General features: G+C 48.3%; 2 protein-coding genes and 2 non-coding genes across 10 annotated transcripts in view; 3 read left to right on the top strand and 1 right to left on the bottom strand.

The window, feature by feature from the left end:
- Positions 1 to 3903: 3903 nt before the first annotated feature.
- SIRT4 (sirtuin 4) lies at positions 3904 to 13161 on the bottom strand. Of its 5 annotated transcripts, none has more exons than XR_012631324.1 (6): positions 12902 to 13161; positions 12662 to 12806; positions 9818 to 10323; positions 8846 to 9140; positions 7502 to 7687; positions 3904 to 4023 (listed from the first exon to the last, which is right to left on the bottom strand). XR_012631324.1 is itself a non-coding variant. In XM_074887375.1 (6 exons), the coding sequence occupies exons 3-5, from the start codon at positions 10315 to 10317 to the stop codon at positions 7540 to 7542; spliced, it is 960 nt and encodes a 319-aa protein (XP_074743476.1). In that variant the 5' UTR covers positions 10318 to 10323; positions 12662 to 12806; positions 12902 to 13141; the 3' UTR covers positions 3904 to 4023; positions 7502 to 7539. The 5 variants fall into 5 exon arrangements, 4 of the variants coding, with proteins under 4 accessions (XP_074743476.1, XP_074743474.1, XP_074743473.1 ...); XM_074887375.1 differs by having other exon boundaries at positions 7502 to 7704; positions 12902 to 13141; XM_074887373.1 differs by lacking the exon at positions 3904 to 4023 and adding an exon at positions 6277 to 7057 and having other exon boundaries at positions 7502 to 7704; positions 12658 to 12806; positions 12902 to 13140.
- Positions 13162 to 14911: 1750 nt separating this feature from the next.
- LOC141951487 (U4 spliceosomal RNA) lies at positions 14912 to 15052 on the top strand. The gene has a single exon (XR_012631363.1). It is a non-coding gene; the product is annotated as a U4 spliceosomal RNA (small nuclear RNA).
- A 438-nt stretch (positions 15053 to 15490) lies between these two features.
- LOC141951486 (U4 spliceosomal RNA) lies at positions 15491 to 15631 on the top strand. Its single transcript, XR_012631362.1, has one exon. It is a non-coding gene; the product is annotated as a U4 spliceosomal RNA (small nuclear RNA).
- Positions 15632 to 19915: 4284 nt separating this feature from the next.
- The window catches only part of PXN (paxillin), a 45363-nt gene continuing 42331 nt past the window's right edge, over positions 19916 to 22947 (top strand). For all 3 annotated transcript variants that reach the window (XR_012631296.1, XM_074887179.1, XM_074887178.1), the window contains exon 1: positions 19916 to 19998. Coding sequence is in view for 2 of the 3 variants with exons in the window: in XM_074887179.1 (XP_074743280.1) it covers positions 19986 to 19998 (13 nt within the window). In the remaining variant the exon portion in view is untranslated. The remainder of the gene's footprint in view (positions 19999 to 22947) is intronic.

Raw genomic sequence — 22947 nt, 5'->3', positions numbered from 1 at the left:
TGTGTGCACAACACCAGAAATCTCCTGTAGCCTGCCAAGCTGTAGTTTGGGAATAGCCAACCCTGTGAGACACGGAGAAGTCTGTCCTGTGCAGAAATCGTGCACAGCCAGCCACTCAAATAACCAGCTATTAGAGAGTGCTCCACAAACTCTGCCATGCGTTGGGTCTGTGTGGCTGGGCCTACTGGTGGGATGCTGTGGTTCTTGCTGTTGACATAGGAATGGGGACCCATATATGTCTCTTAGGTCACCCCCTCTTACCCTGTTTGATTGTGGAGAGTGGTCCTTGGAAAGCCAGAGGCAGTATGGAGATCCAGCCAAGGTTCAGAATACTTTTTTTCCATGGAAATGTTGACACACCAGTGGCTGTTTATTGAGGACTGGAATACAAAAACTTTACCCAGCTTGTCTCTGGCATTTTCATTGACTTTCTGGACTGTGTTAGACTACTCATGTCTACTAAAACATGCCTGGCAGAACTTGCCTCCAGAGCCAGACACAGTTTTGCCACCTGGAGAGAAAAGAGCATGTTCAATACCACTGCATACAAATATGTTTCTGCTGTAGCTGTTTGTACAGCAGTTACTTGTAGTACAGAGGAGAGCATGCAATTTATCCTAGATTAATAGGATGGGAGAAGAGTTTTCAAGGTAATGTGAAGAGAACTGAATATAGGTGGAGAGTGTTACAAGTGAGGGAGCAGAGGTGATGGCTTGCAATGGTGTGTACAAGGACAGGTCTTGGACCTGACTTCCTAGATGTGAGGGCTTGCTGAGCAAATACTGAGAGGTTCTGTGCCCCATTGAGCTGAACTGCATACTTCTCTTTAGAAAGAACCTAAATGTTCTGTTGATTTAATTGCTCTGTCGTGCATCCTTACCTCCTTGCACTGCTGTTGTCTCCTGGCAGTGAGGATGAGGTGAATTTGTAGGCTATTTGTTCCCTGTGCTTTAGCCTGGGACTAGCACATGCTTCCCTTGCACCGTATCTGTGTGGGGGATGTGGGTAAAAGGCTGCTGAGAGGAACTTCTGCTCCCTTCCCCAATACACCAAGCAGTTGTGTTGCTGCAGCGACCAGTAGGACAACTACTGCTGACTCCACTTCTTCGGCCACTTATGTGCCATAAAAGGAGGGCAAGGCCTTCTCTGTCCGTTATGGGTAGCTACAGCTCCTTCCCTATAAAGTGGTTGAGATGATTCATCTGCTAAATGGTGCATGCAAGCACTGTCTTGTTTTTGTAACTGTGAAGTAGTGGTATTGTGGGTTTGGTAACAGCCTAAGAGTATTTAGTAGACTACTTCAGCAGAGGGTTAAGTGCAATAGGCCAAGCTGGAGAGGGACAGGCCCTGCAGTGTTACCGGGGTCTGGTCACAGGAGGGTGCTGGCGGGAAGAGTGGTTCAGCCCACACCTTTCTGAAATGCCCTTCTGCCTGCCCTGCTGCTCCCAAATGCTTCTCGCCATGGGAACTGCCAGTGTGAATTGCAGAAGGAGCTCAGGGAACATGCCAGAAAGGTGGCTGGCGTTCTGGGGTCTTTTTTAGAAGGTATTACCCAGATCAACTGTTTTGCTGCTGGATGCAGTATTGTATGTCCCTCTTTTTTTTATCACCACCTGAGCAGAAACCACTTACTGCAACTGCAAGTTTCTGTAGGAGAAACATACTCACTTGCTTTGCAAGACATCTGATTTTATCTTCCATTTTGCAGTGCATCTCTAAAACTTATTTTCTGGATTTTTTTTGGTGTGTGGTTTTCATGAGCCACAAGCTCCATGTTTCATCATTCCCTTTAAAACAAGCTTTTCTCTTTGATCAGCTCTTCACAGCTCCAAATTTCCCTCTGACTGAAAGGGCCAATCACCATAAATCTGGCAGAGCTTTAGGAATTGTCTTCAACCCATTTGGCTGCATGCAATGCAGTAAATGGAGGTTATTATTCCCCTTCATGCTAAGCCATGAAAACTCATCAAAAAGCATTTGCTTCTTGTCTCAGCTCCAATGCTGTTTCCCCCAAGCAACAGAGGTGCTCATGGCAGTGAGAAGGTAGTCTTAATCCCACTTGTGTGATAGCCTCCATTTCCTGAGGGTCCTCTAGCTTTCCTTACCTACAGGCACAGCTGCTCTGTTGTAGAAGTAGTAGGTGCACAGAGAGACAAGGAGCCTTGCTGGAGGCATGGTCAGTTCTGTGCACAGACACAGGAGTCAACTGTTCAACCCAATTAAGTTCTGTCTTGCCAAGTGCTAAATAGGAGGGTGTAATCTGATTTTTGTCATATGCCACCTGCTTGAGTGAGAAGCCAAGCACTGCTGCCCTCCCACCAGCAGCAGTTTGTGTCAGACTATGCACTCCAGGGCACAGATTGACTTGTTGCAGATAGCCAGTCTTTAGAGTTAAGAGTCCAGTTGGATTTTCTTCTCCTTGGCCCTTGCCAATGTGAAGATGTGGGATCACACTGGAAATCTGGATGCAGCATGTGTCTAAATCTGTAAGTTTCTTTTTTTGCAAGAGCCTTCTGATAAAGGAATAGCAGAATGCCCCAGAAATCCTCTTTTATTAGCAAAAAGGCACCATTTCTGATTTGCATATGCTGAAGCTGCATGTGTTTTCTGGGTCTCGGCAAGGGCAAGCAGCACTTCAGTCATTCCCTCAAAACCGCTTGCCTGTAGTGTGTAAAAGTCACAGCTCTGTATCGTGAGGCCCTCTAACACAAAAGGCCCACCCCTCTTATTTTTAGCCTTTGTAATTGTTACCTGCTTGCCTAATTGTCCTGTCAGGGTGAGTGGATATGAATTTCTTATTGTCCATCTGTGTCCCCTGCATGTTTTCCTGTATCTATCAGGACTTGGGCGCATAGCTCACAGAGCACTCGGCTGTGCAGCCCCTGTTGGGGACCCTTGCAGTTAGAAAAGCTCACAGAACTGATACGATAGGAGGAAAAGTATCAATGGGCTCCTTTGTGGTGTTATTCCAAATGTATCATCCATCTCTTTTTTTTTTTAAGGCGCCAACCACACAAATCAAAGCTGTGTAACAGCCCATGTACCAGAATTTCCCATCCCTGCAGAAAGCAAGCATCAGCCAGGAGGAATCTGGCATCTGAAAGATATTTTCACAGTATCTATCAGTGATGAAAATGGCCAGACCAGTAGGACTGGAGCAGCAAAGTCCTCTATAGTAAATTTACTATCTCACCACTATTATCTTTTCTGTAATCTAAAACCACCATTGCTAAGGCCAAGTTAATTCAGATCTCAAAAACCCTGCACTGAGACACAATATAGAATGGCTGGGTGTAGGGATAAGAAACTCTGACTTCAGGCATTTGGCTGAGACCCGACCCTCCTCATTCCTTTCCCACTGACTCTAGACAGCCTCCTAGGACTGTTGCTTTCAGTTGCTGTTTACCTGGGGCTGCCCTGGGACAGGTTATGTGAGAGGAAGACTCCATCTGTCCTGCCCAAGCCCCAGGTTTTGAATGAACTGACTGAGGAAACCAGTAAGTTGGTGCTGGTTTTAAATACTTTTTTTTCCCCTCCTCACAGCTGCAAAGACTGGGAAAGGGCAACACCCAAGGCGGTCACAGGGGAAGAAGCACACTCTAAAAGGTAGATTTAGTCACCTTCACTCCAAGATTCCTGAACTTGCCAAGTTCACCATGCCCAGGGTCTTCCATCCTTTTCCAGAAGTCATGAATAAGTAAGTTTGTCAGTAGGCACCATCTGACTGTGAGCTGTGGGAGGCTACACTTATACCATACCCACCAGGCACAAGCCCTCCGGGCCATCTGCAGCCCTCACTGGAGCACAGTATGTGAAATATCTTTCTCAGGTTGCAGGACTTGATTACAAAGTTTGCTCTGAGAATTTGCCCAGAAACAAAGACAAGATTTGCCAAACAGGAAGTAGCTTCTATTTGCTTTGGCTAACTCCAATGCCACTTTCAGTGGAGCAGCAGAAAAATCCATTATAAGGCACTCTCAGCTCCTCTATCCAAACCTCAGGAGCTTGTCCTAGTAGGAACAGCTGCAAGAAAAAGGGAAGAGGATAAGCTGCTGATTCAGACAATTTCATGGCAGAAAACTGCCCTTGTGCTGTTGTCTGATGTGTACTTTTGCCACCCATAGGTGGGCAGAGCTACAACTTCAAGCCCTGATCTACAGTACTGGTGGACTCATCTAATTAACAGTGAGCCAGAAAAGGTAGAAGAGGATTGAATCAGGTGGAGGATATGGCTGGCTTAAAGCAGACAAGGTAGATAGAAAGTATCTGTGTTTCCTTCTTGGCGATGGGGGAAGAGAACACTGCTCAGGCTCTGTAACACTCTTTTTCTGTTGGTTTCAGCCAGGAACACAAGGATTACCTCATTCTGTTTAGTCTTTTACAAACAATATTTCTCCCCCTTTTCCTTCCCTTGAAAATTCTGCAAAGGGTGAGAGAATAAAGCTGAACACTAGGTCAGTTCTTTTAGTGAGTTTGTTCTTTTCCCACAGCATGGCTAATTTGCATCCTATAGTGCTCAACCCTGGGCATTTCTGTAACTCCCTCCAGGCTGGTAACTACATCAGCAAGCTGAGAAACATGAACTTCTCAGGATAGGTCTTCCCTAGCTACCTGCAATGACATAGTTATCTTCTGATAGGTGTTATCGCTCTGCATTGCATCTTCCCACACAAACAGGCCCCAAGGAGTGACAGAGGAAGGTGTCAATCAGCATTAGAGTGATGCAGATCTGGCTTTTGGTGTAGGAACTTTAGGCTTTCTCTGGCATTTCTCAGTTGAGTGAACTTACTTCTCAATGATGTCTTGGGGAACATGTTAAGAGGTGAAGTGCTCTGATCCTGCTCTAAAAGGTCAGTTTTAGTAGTGCTGGATCAGCTTAGCAAAAAAAAAAAGGAACTCCTTTGTCTCAGCCTCATATACTTCTTGTGTATATGTTCACTAGCCTATAGTAATAAACCACCCACAGGAAATTTACTGTAAGTCGTTGTCCTAGTGGTGGAGGGTCAGGGTAACATGACTTATTTATTAGTGATACTGAAGAGACACCCTGACTTGTCTCCCACAGGCTCAGCTGCTGAACAGAAGAGGCAGGGATAGATGTGGGAGGTTAGTTATCTGTCACAATCCTAATGCCAAGTCCTCACTGGAAATGTTTGCTTGTTTTAGACTTCTTGGCAACGCTCCCCACCTTCTCGAAATGCTGGCTTTACTGGCACTAAACCTGCAGCCTCTGTTAACTATGTCATACAAGTTTCAAGGTGGTGCAGAAGATGACACATACAAGTGAGAAACCCAGCCCCAGTTCCTCTGCTAAGGAGGCATAAATGTCTCTTCTTACATGGAAAAACCTATGCAAATAAACACTCCGGCTGTGTGGAGACTCTGTAAAAGCTTTGGTTAGCAGGACAGCTGTACTATGCTAAGGATGAGTGACATCTGTGAGCTTTCTTCACTACCAAACAGTGGATCTCTAACTTGCTGGAAAGTGGGATCTCCATTAAATGAGAGCAGAATGCAGGTAGGGGTCCTGAACTTATCTCGCTTGGCTTCTAAGTGAAGCCATCTCACCTCTGACCCATAATAGCCACATCCTGAAACGCATTAAGTATCTTTAATTTCCTCTACCTTCTGCAGAAATTGGGTGCCTAAGTATCCCTTAAATTCTGTGGTTTACTTGCTCCTGCCTGGCATGGATTTGAATCAGCAACAAAGCAAACAAGAACTTTGCAGCATGTGGCCAGTTGTCCTTGCTTTGCTACTTGACCTTTTAGCAGATGACTCTGGCATCCTTGCTTCCCACCGCGTGTACAGTTCTTGTCAAAAATACTAATACAGGACGTCTTATGGGGAGAGTAGGACTGGGGCATTTGGAAGACCCCAACAATTAATCTCCCTCATAGCCAGAAGGGGAGTGGTAGATTCATGCAGAAGGTTGGGTCAAAAATTTAGTGTTCTAGTCTGGGCAAGATTCTGTCTTTTACTCCATAAATGGTTTAATATGGCTCATGTTACAACCTTAAGGATCAACAAAAAATGGTTACCCAGTAGTGATGGATCTCCTGTTAGGAGTGTGGAAAATTACATCTATTAATAGTTTGAGATTACCTCCTGAGGGAGACCTATTGTACAGATTTAATTGTATTTCTCTCTTAATTCATCAGCTGTTAGTAATTACATCCTGCATTTTTGCAATGGAGAAAATTAATCTAAACTGGCTGTTGAGACTGTACTTAAAATACATCATAGAAGGGAGAGGAAATTATAATGCAAATAGTATCAATCTTGTAAACAATTTTAATTCACTACTTAGCTATTCATTAATTAAATAACATTTTCAAAAAATGCATTCTGGAAAATGTAGCAGCCACACTGAAAGCAGTGCTGGTCAGATTATCTTAAATTAACTCCTCTGGCATTTCAACAATATATAATTTTTAAAGGGTTCAGATAGTAAGCTGTTTAGCTTGTCAACTGACAGTTGAGAGAAATGCTGACTTCTCCTCCTTGCTGGAAGACGTCAGCCTTATAGTCTGTGCTTTCAAATAATCTCTTACAAGAGCAGTATTCTTGTCAGCTTCTATTTTGAACCTTTTTTTTTTTTCCTTAAAAAATGACAATTGCAGTTCCTCTTGCCTCCTTTTCCCCTTTGCACACTCCACAGTTGCCCACTAGTGGTTTTGGATCCTCCAGCAGATACTTGGTTTTCCACAGTGCCTTCCTGTGCTATAGCCTCAAGTTACTCGGCCAAAATCCCTGTCCCTCATTCTTCTCTGGGGACAATTATAAGAAAGGTATTTTGTTCTCAGATATGGTAGTCTGATTATCCTGTCCCAGGGAATGAAAAGACAAGGCACCGTTTACAATGGCAAGGTAAGGCAGAAAGGTACTTTTTTCATCATCATCCTGTTTCCTGGTAAGTGGAGATGGTTTCAATGGAGAAAACTGGCCAGGTTGACATGTGCGAGGCTTGCTGCCCTCTCCTGGTGTCATCAGGGGCCATGCACTGATCTCACAGCTGCCTCTGGATTGAGGTTTTCCCCTTTTGAAATGATGAGTCCTGCAGGAGTGGACGGAAGAAGCTGCTTTATAGATGGAATTGATTGTTTTAACAGCAGTGTTTTGATTAGGATTAGCTGGATCAATTAAACCAGGCACAGCTTTTGAACTGTCAGGTGCAAAGGTAACTGTCAGTCAGGTTCTCTGAATCTGCAGATGATCCCCTGTAGTTTTTGGATCGTGACAAATGGATTGGAACTCAACACTGCCGAGTCTTCTGACTACTCTTGCCCAATTTTCTGGGAGCGTTAGCACTTAGTATGCTTTTTGTTTATGATCATGGGAAACAGTATGATGGCCCATCAGAGCACACCAGTTACAGATGAAGATTTACAGCCACATTTGGTTACGGGAACGTATTTTTACTCAGCACATCTCAATCTCAGTATTTGATGGGAACGCATCTTCTTACCCTGTAAGGTGACTGACCAGGAAAGGTACTCACCTTGTAGAAATAATTTTACTCCTGAATGCTACTGAAGCTCAGCTTGTTGGGTCATGTGCAACAATCAAAGGCAGCAGCTCTCCGCAGCGGGAATTCAGTTTTAAGGATGCAAAGTGATCTACCCTTGTGGGCCCAATGTTAAGGATCGCAATTGGCAGCTGCTTCTCCCGGGCAGCGAGAGCAAACCTGTAACCAGAGTATACCTACAGGAATACCAGAAGACAAAATTACGGGCAGCTTAGGCAAAAGAGCTACAGAAAGGAGTAAGGAAAGTAAAATAGTTGCTGTTGGCAGTGGGAAAATGGGCTGTATGTACATGCTGTGTTAGGCAACTGCACTGAATTCAGGTAGGAAGTTCTTCATTCAGGAGTGCACAGAAAAGAACAGCTTTTAACCTCTGTCAGTGAAGGATTTGCAGTTTCATAGAAACTGAAACTTCATAGTACATTGAAGGGAAATGCCCTTGTCTTTTAGTAAATCTCTGCAGCAGTTTTTATTAGCTATCATAGGCACTTACATGCTTTTACTTTGATGGTTCTCACATGGCCCAGCTTAGGCAGTACAAGAATGAACCTAAAGCATTTCAATCATTTCTGTACAAAGGATTATAAGCTTAATAAGTGCAAGCTCAAGGAATTTGTCTCCAGTATCCTGAAGCCAAGAGAATCACAATCAGGCAGCCTTGGTTTTATCTCATTCTGGGAGGCGTTAGAGTAGGGTTTTTTTAATGTAATAGAACTTGTTCCTGGCAAATTCCTCTTACACAAACTCTATTCCAAAAGCTTCCATGGGTTAGACAACAGGGGTTTCTACACTACTTTATAGATAAGAGGCTAATGGAGAAAACATATTGTGATACAAAGGACAATCCTAAGCAGCAAGCAGAGATATTTCTGATCTCTTATTGAGAATTTAATTAGGAATTAGAGGTACTAAAATCTGGTATTTCACACAGCATGCCATGAGGCCTAGAAAGCTGCCAAAGGCTAAAAAATTCAAGAAAAAAAATGTGGGGTGGTAACCTCTGCAGAACTGAATTGTATCTGGTATCTTGGCTTTATGGGCAATTGTGAACCTACAGTGTACTTGATGGAGGAGGTAGCAGAGAGGTCTGAATGGAGTTATTTATAGCAGCATGAAGTAGACTGGCAACAGTGTGGCAGGGAAGCCCAAACAGGCCAATCGTGGCGCCAGATTCCAACCACAGTAAAAATAAAATACAAAGAAGCTCTAGAGAGACTGTTGGGATCCACGAGCAATTAGTATTCCTAAATTGTGGACCAAGGATTGTTGCAGGCAGAGTAGCACAGAAATAGGAACACAGTGTGAGGAAGACGTACTTACCTGCATAGAGGATCCTGCCACCAGCATGGAGTCTGATTCCGCCAGGCGTTCGTGCACAAAATTCACTTTTTCCCGGCTCACCGTGTCTCCAAAGAATGTCACGTCAGGCTTCAGGATTCCACCACATTTACGGCAGGCTGGCACTTGGAAATTATGCACTTGCTCATCTGTCAGGAAGACATCCCCATCCGGAGCCACACCGAACGCTTCAGCTTTCCAGGTAGGATTCAGAGCTTCAAAGTGCTCCTGAAGCTCAGAGCGCAAGATTTGGTCTCCACAAGCCAGGCAGAAAACCCTGAAATTCAGAGCAAAGTCACAGTGGAGAGTTTTATGTCAGCTGAAGATCTGGAGTCTGTAACTTGTTTCTTAGAAGGCCTGTAAGGTCTGTTGTCTTTATCCATATTTATTTACCAAACAGTACAGGTCAAGGAGCTGTCTTCCTGCCTCTGATTGTTGCTTTATAAGAATGCTCTAGAGAAAGAGCTTTGAACCCTCTCTCCCAGTTCAGGCTGTGCTTTTTCATCTGGAAATTCTGGGTGATCACAGGGAGGCTGTGGTAGCCCTTCTCCAGTCCGCTCATCCTGTGTATCTGGCACTATCCACTCTGCTTACCCCTCGATAATCCTTGCACTCTCAGGATCAACTTGTCCTCTTCAATAAGAGGACATTTGCTGTAGCAAGGAGAGGGGAAATTCTGACTGATGCAGGCTCCAAGGGAAATGATCCAAATAATACTCCAAAAAAATGGAGTGGTGTTCATGTTTCTTAAATACTGTGCTATGAACAGCGCTGTTCCGAGATCTTTTTCTCTACCCCAGCCCAACACCACCACCCAGAGCACGTCATCTCCAGGAGCATAGCATTGACATTTCACCTCCTTTCTCAGCAGCTAACACTGCACCTGCTCGTCAGTCACACTCAGCGAGAGACCGGAGGACCAACCATCCTCCCTCTGCCAACAGAGAGTAGTACCTGTGCGTGCAGCCGTGCAATTCTGTCATGCGCTGGCTCCCGGCTTTGGTGTGAAGGGCATCCACATTCTGCGTCACCAGCCAGTGCAGCTTCCCCAGCTTCTCCCAGTCTCTTAGTACCAGGTGTGCTGTGTTTGGCTGGTGGGAGGAGAACTGGGGCCAGCCCACAAAGTTCCTTGCCCAGTACCGCTGCCGGGCACTGGCACTACGAACGAACTCAGCGTGTTGAATGGGCCGTCTGTCTGTCCTAGCGTAGAGCCCGACACCCTCAGAGCGGTAATCTGGGATCCCTGATTCCGTCGAGATTCCAGCTCCAGTCATCACAAACAGCCTCTTGGAGTTAGAAACAAAGCGCTGCAGCTCCTCTACTTCCATGGGATCTGGGGGAAGACAGGCTGGCACGAAAGCCAAGTTTGGAGAGGTTCTGGATACAGAACGGGATCTGAAATGATGGAATCTCACGGCTCTGCAAACTCCAGACAACTTCCTGGCAGAGAACATGTTCAGCTAAAAGCCAAGAACAGAACACAGGGCAGGTAAAAGAAATCAAAGAGCATGTCCTTAATTCCATTTTCTTGGGATTCTCTGGAAAATGATGCTGGTAAGTATTCCTTGCTCTTTTTTCTTTTTAGTAACGAAACACAAATTATTTTGGAAATGTTAACTAAAGCCCACAGTCTGAGGACAGCATTTGTATGTCCCTTTGACAGAGGGTAACACTGGGGACTGCTAGAGGTACAAGGACAAAGTTAGCAGCCCTGACTTGCAGCACTCCTGCTCTTCTATCCTGGTGTAAAGGATGGCTGCCTAAGAGGACTTGTAAAGAGCCCAGAAAGACCTGAGCATGAAAAGTCTTTCCCAGGTACGTGCAAGAGAGCAGAGAAGAAATGGCCAGAAGGGCAAGCACCCCACCCCAGAGGCACTGGTTGGCTGGCTCCTCCCCAGAAGAGACCCTTGCTCTGCTTGCTTTAAAATCTTGCGTGCTCCAAATCAGTCCTTTCTGTTTACCCCATCCTTTGCACGTGTTGTGAGAAGAGAGAGAAAAACAACCTTGAAATGTTGCTTTTTCAGGACAAGAGCTTGACTGGAGTTACTCCTGTTTGTTTTTTTTTTATAAAGGCCTGGTGCAGAACAGGCCTTGAAAGGGGACTGAAGATGATTAGGACACTGCCTAAATGCCTCTGGCACCTCCTCCTTTGTGGGTGCCACCTCCCCAGAGTCAGTGGAGAGGTGGAAGGGTACTGCTTTGCTTCTCCAGCAGGAACAGGGGGCTTTGCTGAGAGAAGAGATCACCCAAACGTGTGTGGGGCAGAAACAACTGCCTGGCAGGTGGGAATGGGAGGGATATCCTGCTTTCACGGAGGAACGGAATGCCCCATTGGGGACAGGCAGGGTGGCTTTGCTGACCAGTAGCCTGGAATTGTGTGTGGGACCTGTTGTTACAGGAGTGCATTGGTTTAGACATTTTGTTTGGTCTTTCTAGCAGTCTGCAGTTCTCCTTTCTCCATTTTACTATTTTAAAACTATTCTTTTCTGGGCCCCTGTATGGTTTTGCATACAAAATACAAGAAGTTTTGAATGAAACAGTACTGAGAATTGACTCCTGCCATCTCTCTTAGCAAGGGGGCTTGTATGAGAGATCTGGAAGATGGAGGAAGGACTTCAATAACTAATAAAAGGAGACGATCTCTAAAGAGTGATTGCAACAGACCCCAGCTAGTCTGCTGTTTAAAGCTTGCTCGGTAACGTGGGACACCCAGATGCAGATTCATGCGCACTCCCACTTCTGCCCTCACCATCACAAATTACTGGGAGGACACCTAAGGGACTGGGTCTCATTGGGAGTTCTCAGCCAGCTGGAGCAGATCCCTTTCAGGTGTTACAGGCAGGGGTATGAAGGAGGGCTCTGTGCAGCTTGTTGGCTGTCAGATGGTTAAAGCACGTGGGCAGTTCCACAAATGCTGCCTACAGGAAACTTACAGTGTCTGTGAGAGCTGTGGCAGCCCCGAGGAAGTCAGGGGCATTCAAGTGATGAGCTTGTCTAAAAGTTGGCACCCACATTCTTTTGATGACCTGTGCTTCAGTGCCTGGGTGGTCTAAATTGCTTTGCCTCAAGTCCCCAGTCCCCCCCAAGTACCAGTTCTTACAGTAAATGGAGCAATCTTTAAATACAGTTAAAGTTTGGGTGTTTGGCTCTAATTATCATGATACTCGATGCTAGTGCAAAGTGACAAATCATGACTGATTTGTCTCAGTTAATCTGCAGTTCTCAAGGCTGTGCATCATCAGTTGAACTATAGGGATGACTGGACTTCCTCCGTAATCTGAATTACTTTTTAAATCTAAGCAGTGGATTCTGTTTGCAATGATTTTTGCCTTCTTTTGTTGTTTAGCAGGTGTTGTGTTGGGCATTCCCTCTGAAGAGGTTTAGTTTTTCATATGAATTAATTAGAAAGGACAAAGTCTCCCAATAAACTGTAATTTGCATTGAGAATTTCTGTCATGATGCTCCCCAAAGGCTGTTAAGCCAGTCTGACAGTATTTAAATTGCTTTAACTGATTAAAATTCTCCATTCCTGTCCCTTATCATCAGAAGATCTCTCAGAAGGAAATGTTCTGAGGGGGAATGAAATGGAGATACAACATAGGTTGGCCCACAAGAGTGAGAGAAGGCGAGGGGTAGGCCCAGCAGCAAAAATAACAGGTACATTTGAGAGCTGCTGTGAAGTGTAGGATTACAAAGGACAGAATATTTCCTGTGAAGTGCAAAACTGCTTTTAAAATTAAAGTACTCAGATTAAATAATAACTACGATACATAAGTGAAACTCTTTAAACATACCTACCGAGATCTGAGGCTAGAGATTGTTTTTAATGCGCATCCAAGATGTTCCACAGAAAGAGATCGGACAAGTTCAAGGCAGAAGGTTTCCACAAACGGTTACAGGCCAGAAACGCAGAGGGACAGCCACATCACCCGAGTGTCTTTTGCTGTAATAATGGTGGGGGGGTGCGGTGGTAACAGCTGAACCGAACACATCTAACCAAATAAGAGTGATAACGGCCAGTAATGCCTGAAAACTTACCTTTCATAATGCTGCCGTGCCCGGCCGCGGAAGGAAAGGGCTGGCCTGCCGGAGGAGGAGTTTTCTGGGAAATGTAGTTCGTGAAGAAATTAAGCCCTAAGTACAAAGACTACAATTCCCATGCTTCAAAGAAGAAAAAAAAAAAAAAACCAACCCACGAGAGCCTGACACCTGATAATGTCAAATTGAAAACTGCAAGAGCTTCATCGCTGCCCTCAAGGAAACATGAAGGAATGAAATCAGATTTGATCTGATACAAACGTGGCTAATAGCTTTGATAAAATGCACTGTAGATGCTTGTCCTTATAAAAGCATGCATTTTCACTGATACTAACAGGTTTTAGGCCGTATGACTAAACAAATCGTGGAAGAAAAATCCACTGAGGGCTGTTAAAGACATCTCTTCTAGCTCAGGAATCCCCTGAGATGTGAATCGCTGGGCACTACAGGAGAAGGCTGGGCTGACACGTTTGCACTGTGCTGGCGCTCTTCCTTTTGTACCCACGCTTGGTCCCAGAGACATGGACCTGCTGGGCAGTCCTGATGTTCATAGTTAAACACGTTTGGGATGACGGGAAGAAGGTTTGGGAGATAAATGTGGAAAAGACAACGATGGAGAAATAATGAAAACTGGGTCTGTTGCGCTGCAGTTAGTGTGGCCAGACAAAACCCAAGCGGCCAGCATGGGACAAGTGATCTCTGTTCAGGTTTCAGAGGAGGCATGGATGAAAAACAGGAGGGCAGTTGTTGCTTTAATCTGGCTGGACCTCTCCCAGGGCATAGTCAGGCACCTTGAGCCACTTCAGGACCAAATTCGTTGCCGCCGAAGGGCTCGTACCGGCCACGCAGCTCACCGGCTCCTTCCCGGGCTCAGTCTGTGGGTCACCTTGCCCGCTCCCGCTGTGCTGGGGGTGCTTCCTGCCGGCGGGCTGAGCTGGCGCAGTCCTGAGGGGAACTGGGGTGCTGGGCCGGGGGCAGCACCTCCGCGGGAACCAGCTGGTGGACCAGTGCAGCCCATCTTTGCAGAACTGCACCAGCTCCTCCTGCCCCTCAGCGCCTCTGGAAGCGGGAGGGATTTCTTCCAGCATTTTCCAGTTGATCCAGCAGATCGTCCTTCCCAAGTGGGCAGGGCTGGCTGCTTGTGGTGACTTCTTTAAGTCCTTGTGTTTGGTTTTTTTGTGGGTTTTTTGGTGTTTTTTGTTTTTTTTTCCCCAAAGGAGTCTTATTTTTCTGAAGATCAAATAAATGGAGGAGGTCCAGACTGCTGCACGGTAGCAGCCTGCTGCTAGATGCTCACCTATTTGATACACAATGGGCTCTTTCTAATAATTTGGACAGCTTTTCAAATGCGTTCTCCAAATAGCTCTTGCTAATTAGTTCAAAACATTGCAGGAATTTTTAATCCATCTTTCTTGCCTCTTACAGTCATTTCAAAGCCCGGACGAGCCCGAGCCTGCATACAGCACCGTGTAATTTTGGGATCACGAGGAAGAAGCGCGTCCTGCTTGCGCGGTGCCAGCCCTGCGCACCCCTGTCACCCCTGGGGGGCACAGCTCCCTTTTTGGCCAATTTCGGGAATCTTAAATGCCGGTCAGACTGTTAGCGCACGTTTTAGGCGTTTAAACCCGTTTTCAAATCGTTGGGGGGTGCCTTCGCTTTGGTGCTACCGGGGTGGGGGGGGCAGCCCGGGCCCGGCAAAGCCCTTCTCATCCTCCCTGGGGCGACACCGGCGATTTTTGGCCGATCCCCCCGGCTCGGGGCCGCCCCTCCCCTGCCGCTCATTACCATAGCGCCCTCCCGGCACCCCCCGCGGCCCCGCCGCCCTTCCTTCCCCCCCTCCGGTAACACACATACACACACCCCCCCCCATCTCCGGTAACCCGCCCCAGCGGGAGCGCGGGGTGTGGCGGGGGGCGCGCGGCGGCGCGGGGCGCGTGGGGGCGCGCCGGCGCGCTCTGAGTGTAGGGGCGGGGCGGCGGCGGCGGGGGCCGGGGGCCGGTACCGACCGCTAGCTTTGCGCAGTGGCAGTATCGTAGCCCGTGAGGTTAATCCGAGGCGCGATTATTGCTAGTTGAAAACTTTTCCCAATACCCCGCCATGACGACTTGAAATATAGTCGGCATCGGCAATTTTTGAGGGTCTCTTCGGAGACTGCATTTGCGTGGTTAAAAACAGATGTGGAAGAAAAAAGAAAGGTGGAAATCTACCGGGAGCGAGTGGTGGGGGTCCGCGGCTCCTCGCGGGTTGGGGCGGTGGGGGCCGGTCGGGGTTACCCGGGCTGGGGGTACCCTGGGGTGGGCTGGCGGTGGGGAGCCCCTAGTTCAGCGGGGGCGCCACGCCCACTTCGGGCGCGTGTGACGTCACGCTTACTTTGCATACCCCTTCCCAGCAAGCTTCGCGCCGTCCCGCCGCTCGGTGCGGAGGGGGAAAACGGGGCGTCCCCGCTCCCGGGAGCGGCGCGGGGGGCACGGCGACGGGCGGAGAGCGCTGCCGGGGGGATCTCGGGGGGGGACAGGGCAGCGGCGGGGCTCGCCCCGAGCAGGGCGGGGGCCCCGGGGCGAGGGGCGGCGGCGACGGGAAGAAGGGGTCAGCTTTGCGCAGTGGCAGTATCGTAGCCAATGAGGTTAATCCGAGGCGCGATTATTGCTAATTGAAAACTTTTCCCAATACCCCGCCATGACGACTTGAAATATAGTCGGCATTGGCAATTTTTGACAGTCTCTACGGAGACTGAATCTTGGTGTCAAAAATAGAAAAACCGGGCAAGTCATTGGATCGGGGGGGCTGTGTTGCGTTGAGGGCGCGTTTACATAAAAAGGTTGGTTCTTGCCTTTTTCTTTCAAAGCTGCTGAAGGAGGAATGGGTCCGTGAAACGTCCCATGAGGAGAAGGGCCTCTCGGGAGGTGGCTTGGGCAGCGAGGAGAGGGCTGGCATTTCGGGAGCGAGAGAGGGGAAGTTTGAATCGTGCTTGAGCTGCTCTAGAAGTGCTCCAAAACCTATTAGGGAACAGCTTTCAGTGCACACCACCATAACCTCCATTTTGTGTGGATTTGCTAATTGGCATCCCTCGCTTTAAAAAAAAAAAAAAAAAAAAAAGGGGGTCCTTATTGTCAAAGAAATCACAGACCTTTACTCTGGAAAAAGCAGCTGCTGAGTTTGGTGTAAAACCCTATTATATAAGTAAACCCCATCCATTTCTAATTTGCAGCTGTTGTCTTATTTAACATCTAAGCGGACCCCATGGAAGGAATACCAGTGCCCATCGCACACCAGCTCCCTGGGCTGAATCTCTGCTGGAGCTGGATGCAGCTGCCCTCTGTCACTTCGTGTGAATTAGATGTAGCTTATGCTGCTGACAGGTTACCTCTGAAGTTCTCTGAATGCTCGTGTGTGCCCTCCGGATGCTCCTACCCTGCCAGTGAGACCCAGAACCTGGCAGCTGTTTTAAACTATAACAAGGCAGAGTAGAAAACTCAGTAGTGAACATTAGCGTTCCCTCTTTATCAGGTTTATTTGTAACATTCAGCTCTGCTGGGGTACTATACGCAACAGTGACCAAAGAGTGACAGTGAAACCTCATAGATTGTATTTGTCCCCCCATTTGTGCTTCATTGTTAGCAATATCAATTTGAAATCAAAACCTGATGCGTGGGGATGCCGTTACCCTTTGGCAGAATAAGCCACACTGATAAATACCAAAGGCGTGTGTAGTTTACAGTGAGTAGTACGCTTCATGTAATTAATTGCTTGTTTCATATGAACTGTGTTGATATGTATTGGTTTCATCACTTCACTGTTTCTTGTCTCTTCTGCCAAAACGGTGATAATACACTGGTGTGATGCTTTCATTCTGCATTGCGAAGTCATGTCCTACATCTTATGCTAGAAAACAAGTTTGTGGGTTTTGCTATAATAGATCCTTTCAACAATTGTGAAGTTGGACCTTGAATGGCGAAATTGCTTGTTGAGATTTACTTGCATTGTCTTAAACCTAAAGCTCTGCCTGAATTTTTCTTTTATGCATTCATCTGAAGAAAGAGCTACATCCCCTTGCTTGATGTCCATGTGGCACAGCACAGAGGACACACACTGCAATGAAGTCATTATCATCACTCTGTGGTTTCCAGTTACTCTGGAAAGGGCACAGGTAAGCTCTAATCATGCCTTACAAGTCAGTGTAACCTCATATCTGTTCCTCTCTGATATAGATTGTCTGCTGTAAATAATGGTGCTTTTCATAGGAGGTAGTATGAAATTAGCTTGGATCTCTCCTGTTTGGCAGCCAGTCTGAGATTACAGCCCTGAAGGGGACAGGTGGACAGTTAATCCATGCAGTCTCCAGTGTGTGGAGGTCAGTGGGTTAAGCCATCCTTCTACGGAGCTGGTCTGTAACTGGTAAACCATGCTTTGACAAGAGGGAAAGATGCCTTGAGCAAGTACTCTGAACATGGGTTGTGTGGAGCCAGAAGCCCTGAAGTCCCAACATTATGTTGCTATTGACTCACTGTCTGACTTTTTTTCCAGCTCCCAGCCCTGTTTCCCATCTGTAAATGGGGGCAATAACTTCTTGGCACACCTTCTGTGAAAGATAAGTCAAGTCATAATGTGTCTTAGTCATAGGGCACAACGTAAGAGGAAGCCCTGTGTATTTCTCTGATGCACTACCTGCCTTCGTTCCCTGGCGCTTTCCCAGCATGAGGGATGTAGCTGCTCGCAGCATCACTTCCCCCTCAGCCCCACCAGCAGCCTCTGGGCATGCCTTGGGGACACTGCTCTGGTGGGAAAGAGTTTGCTAGAGGTGGAACTGCAGCTGCTTCCGCTGACAGCTGCTTAAGAATGGCACTTGAGCAGCAAGCAGGTGTTTGTGAGTCAGAGAGAGTTTCAGACGCAGAGAACAGGTAGATGGTGAGAAAACAGGAGTTCCAGGGAGTTAGGAAGGACAGGAGAAGGTGAACACTGGGTGAGTTTAGTTTGAGCCCACACCACTGAGCAGTTGTCTTAGCAGCTTGGGTTTAACCTGCCCCTACTCCTTAGGCTGTCACAGGAGGGTTAAGGACTGGCAATTTTAAGTAAGAAATGTTAGCGTGTCACTCATGTGACAGCCCTGCCTTTCCACCTCACTGACCCTTTCATAGCAGTGCTGAAGCCACAGGCAAAGCTTTAGAGGCAATGACTTTTTTTTTTTTTTTTCCTTAGACTGAGCAGCTTGGACACAACCTATTTCTTGCGGGTGCAACCCTAATTGGTGCTATGACGTTAATTTAAGCCCTGAGACAGAATAGAAAATGCTTTCTTGATTTGCACTCACTTCCAGACTCCCAAAGGACACTGTAGGAAGCTGAAGATAAAAATTGCATACCAGGCTACAATATGAACAGAGCACAGTGGGCACTTTATTTATGCAGAGGTAAAAATACAACCCAAGCCGAGACAGATGCCTGTCACATGTTGCTAGAAGAACCATACAGATCCCAGGAAAGGACGTGTCTGATGACCCTAGGTTCACTATGCTACTAGCAAATGCTAGTGGTTTATGTTACTCCACCTGGGAGGACACATCCTGAAGTCATCATTATACAGCTAGGGATGGGTTTTGAGAAAATGTAACAGTCCCTTCAAATAATGTTTTAAATTTTGCTCAGGAACAAGCAAAGGGGGTGTCAGGTGAAATCCTTGGCATTGATGGGGAAGCACATGGTGGAAACCATTGCTGACATTTGTACCTAGATCTAGGTAAGGATGTCATTTTCTGAGAAGTCCTGAATTTGGAGTAAAACCTGGAATGAATTTCCTGGAGGCTGTTGATTATTCGCAAGCATTGGCTGGGACTAGGGAGTGGATATTTCCATGCCCCCCTAGTGATAGTTCTCATTATAGCATGTCTTACCACAGGAAATACGATGTCTGTTGAATTGTGCTAGCTGGGGAAACTGGGTGTGTTTGTGCCTACAGAGTGAAAAATAAAGCATCGGAGATTGCTAGCAGCTGACCTCATGTTCTCGGTTTTTATAAAAATGCAATCCCGTAATCTCAGCTCAACAACAGGACATGTGCTGTTCAGCTCTGAGAACATTCTCTGACTCGGTAGTAATTTCATAAGGAAAAGTGCTAAAAGTGCTACAAGAGTCATGTTTCCTGGATCCTTAGCTGTTCCCACACTGATAGTTTTCGGTGTATCTCTCATCAGATTAGGAGCTGAACACTTGGGCTGAGCAACTGTTTTTACTGCCATGTCGACTTGGCCAGAGCGCGATGCTAAACGCGAGCTCCGAGGAGGGTGGAGCTGTCTGTGGTTTGGGCAAGGCTGAGGGCTTTGCTGTGCTGGAGCGTGGTTTGGTAGGGGTTGGAAAGGAAAAGCAAGTGGGAAATGGTGGTTCAAGACACACCTTCACATGATAAATCCAGGAGGGCTCTTACGGTTTCTAAACACAGCAAAGGAGAAGTGGTTGGTGGCTTTCCTTTACGGTGGCAACAGCTTGTGGAAAATTGTTCAGGAAAGGTTTCACCTGCCCAAGCGTTCCTGCGGAGCGGGTAGATCATCTGGGGCTCAGTTCGGTCAAAGGCTCTCGGGGCACGGAGCTGCGGTGTGCAGGGCTCCTCCCGGGCAGCAGCACCCAGCCCAGCATGGCACGGCTGCCCGCGGGGGGACGTGCCCCTGGGGAGGGTCCTGCTCCTCGAGTGACGGGGACAGGGCGCGGGGCTGCGCTCCTGGCCGGGCACCGGCAGCCTCGGCCGAGTGTGTGCTCGCAGGCTGGGGCCTCGCCCGGGCAGGGCCGCAGGACGGCTCCGTGCGGCGAGGGCCGGGAGCCGCAGCGGCTCCGGGCGCCGCTCTCCCCTCCCACCATTTCCCAAGGCGCGTTTGCACCCCCGGGCCGGCGCCCCGGGGCCGGGAGAGGCCGAGTGCCCCCCCCGCCCCCTTCCCGGAGCTGCCGCTGCCGCCGGTAGGGGGCAGTGCCGGGCGGGCGCGGCGCGGCGGGGGCGCGCGCGGGGCCGGGGGCGCGCGCGGGGGCGGGCCGGGAAAGTTGCGAGGCGCTGAGGCGGGCGGCGGCGGCACCGGCACGGCACGGCACGGCACGGCGGCACCATGGACGACTTGGGTGAGTTCCGAGCCGCGCGTACTCCCCGCGGCTGGGGGGAGCCGCCCCTCAGCGCCCCGGGCAGCCCCCGCGGCCCGCCCGGCCACGCTGCCGCCCCTCCGCGCCGCCGCCGCCGGCTCCGCGCCGTGGGGCTCGGGCCGGGCCTGCCGGCGCCCGGGGACGTGTCGCTCCCCGCGGACGGCGCAGGCCCTCCCGGCTCGCCGCGCCGCTCGCCCGCCCCCAGGCCCCTCGGCTGGGCTGCCCTGGGGCCGCCGCCGCCCGCCCGCGGTCCGGGCCGTCGGTGTTTGTCCCGGCTCTGCCCCGGCCGGGAACGGCGCCCGTCGGTGCCCTGCCCCGGGAGCAGCGTGGAGCGTGGTCGGGTTTCAGCGGACGCCTCCTCCCCTGCCGCTGCCGCAACCCCTCGAGCCTGTTCTTGGGCGAGATCCGTAACTTTGCGGGGGGCCGGAGTGGGCAGCGGGGGTGAGCGGAGCACAGCCCCGGCCCGACGTGCCGCCGGGCTCAGAGCTCATCCTTCTCCTCCCTTGGCTTCTCCCAGGTGTGCTGAAACCTTCTGAAACCGTGTAGCGGGGAGACATCAGGCAACCGGCTTCACTAGAAAGATCTAGAGAGTTTGAGTTCCTTTGGTACCAAGCCGGAAAGGGGGTGGATCTGCCCAAATCCCTTGTGCTCTGGGAGACATTAGGGTGACTGAGTTCTGCTTATGAAACCGATTAAATCAGACACTGGGGAGGGGCTGCAATCCGTTACTTCCATCCTACCTTTAATAGAAACCAGACGTTCTGTTAAGATATGCTCCAGGAATATTGCAGTTTTATTACTGGACCTGGAAGCTCACATTACAGTGCTGGCATAAAGCTGGTGGTCACACCTTCAGAAAACAAACTCTGAACTGGGCTAATGAATAAACTTAGGGGGCAAGGAGTCTGTCAGCTGCATGGCTTCCTGGTGAAAGGTGCACCATGAAGCATTTGTTCTTGGGGAGTTCACCCTCTGCTTGGTGCAAACAGAATGAATTTCTCCTGCGCTGCTTCTCACAGTTATTGTTTCTGTAAGCGGAGACAGTTCTGTTTAGCGTTTCTCATATCCCTCAGCCTGGTTATCTTTTGGAGATTGGGTGCAAGTTTCTAGTCTGTTCAGGAATGCGTTGCTAGTCAGAACAGGATTCACCCAGGCTGTGTATTGACTTGCTGAGTGGCCCTTCAAGGTGAGCTTACAGATAGCATTGTGGAGGGCCAGTTTAGAGTCTCATCAACATGCTCTTTAACAAACCATGGGAGCTGTACTGTGCCCACTGCCATTGTTGCATTCCTTGAACAGTGGTAGTGTGACTTTCCAGTTGTCCTAACAGGCTACTGCAGTTTCAACACATTTTCCCTTTCCTCTGTAGGAGGATTAGAGGTGAAATGCAAAGAAATTCTGAGAAAGATCTGAATTTGTGTCTGTTTTGAGGTGTTAAATGTATTGGCACAACCAAAAGTTAGAAGTTGTGATCTGATTTTTAAAATAGAACTTTTTGTCTCTGCAACTTGATTTCATCAAGTCTGAATTACACCATGTCTTTCTTAATTTTTGGGCAGTCTTCTAGACTGGACAAGATCTGATTATCTAGCAGTAAGCAGTTGAACAAAAATTGGGACCCTTTCTAAGCTTTTCTTTGGTGTACAGAATTCACCACAGAAAGGCACGTGAGCTATCTTCCTTCCACAAATCATTGTTAGCCCCAAAATTGCTCACTTATTTTTCTAAAGCCATTCGCCTTGGGATGCATAAATAAGGGAACAATGCCGTGCTGATACAACTCCCCTGAAATAAGTCAAACTTTTGAACTGAAGTGAGAGTTGTTTGTTTTTCTTTCCTCATTATCTATGGGTGGATTATCAGAGTTGTGGATTAACTGTGCCATGGATACAGACGTCTGTGCTGGCTCTGTCCAAAGTCAAGCCGGTCCGTCAGGACTTGTTGGTTCAGGCACAATGCCATGTGGACGTAGCTGCACTGCTCCCAGGGCCAGTTTTGGCCCAAAAGTAGTTTAGCATTGAGCCTGAGCTAATATGCCTTGCAGGTTCAGAGTTGATGTCAAGTAAAATCAGCTTAGATATTTCTACACCATGCTTCTGAATGTATGTGGTGCAGAAATGACTAGTGACTGATGGACCTTGCTGGGCAGGAGAGAACACCTCACAGAACCCATTGGTGTGTCTGTTCTTAACTCCCTGAGTTCATCAAAATCTCCTCCCTCTTCCTGGAGCTGATGGAGTCCATCAGTGTGTACTTGTGCACTGTAAAATGAAGGGCCAGAAGTATCTCAGTTTTACGCTGCTTGGCCTGGAGAGGTTATGAAACATCTGTGAGAATGGATTTGTGTTGCTTCGGGGATTCATTTGGAGTTGAAAAAAAAACTTTGTTGCTTTTTATTCCCCTCAGTGTTGGAGAAGTGGTGTTACAGTGTGCAGCTGACACAGGAAACTGTTTCAGAGCTCTGCAAGCGGAACTTGTGCACCCCCTTGAGCTGGGGGAGCCTCTGTGGCACAGGACACTCCGTGCTGGGTCTGGGTGTAAACCAGAATAGCACATTGTGGGAAGGGAGGGAGGAGACGGTGAATTCGAGCAGCTGACCAGACTTGTCCAGATTGTCTTCCTCGAATCTCTCTAAGGAAGCGTATTTTGCGGATGTACTTGGAGTTTGACAGGAAACTTGCTGAATGAGTTTGCCATTCTGCAGTATTGTAAATTGGCACAGAGAGTAAAACCTAGTCCTAAAGAGTGAAAATACTAACTCAGGGCTATCACCCCTTTCAGGGGATTAGCAAAGTGCAGCGTGTTGTTACGTGCTGTGCTTCCAGCTCACAAGTGACCAGCCACACATATTTGCCTCAGACAATTTGAGATACTGAGTTAGAGGTTGAATTATTCTTGGTTCTGTGGTGCTACCTTGTCTATGTAGTACGT

The sequence above is a fragment of the Strix uralensis genome, chromosome 17, assembly GCF_047716275.1.
Source record: "Strix uralensis isolate ZFMK-TIS-50842 chromosome 17, bStrUra1, whole genome shotgun sequence".
NCBI classification, from domain to species: Eukaryota; Metazoa; Chordata; class Aves; order Strigiformes; family Strigidae; genus Strix; species Strix uralensis.
Note: the sequence above shows the minus strand (reverse complement) of the source record. Positions and strands in the feature narration are given on the sequence as shown.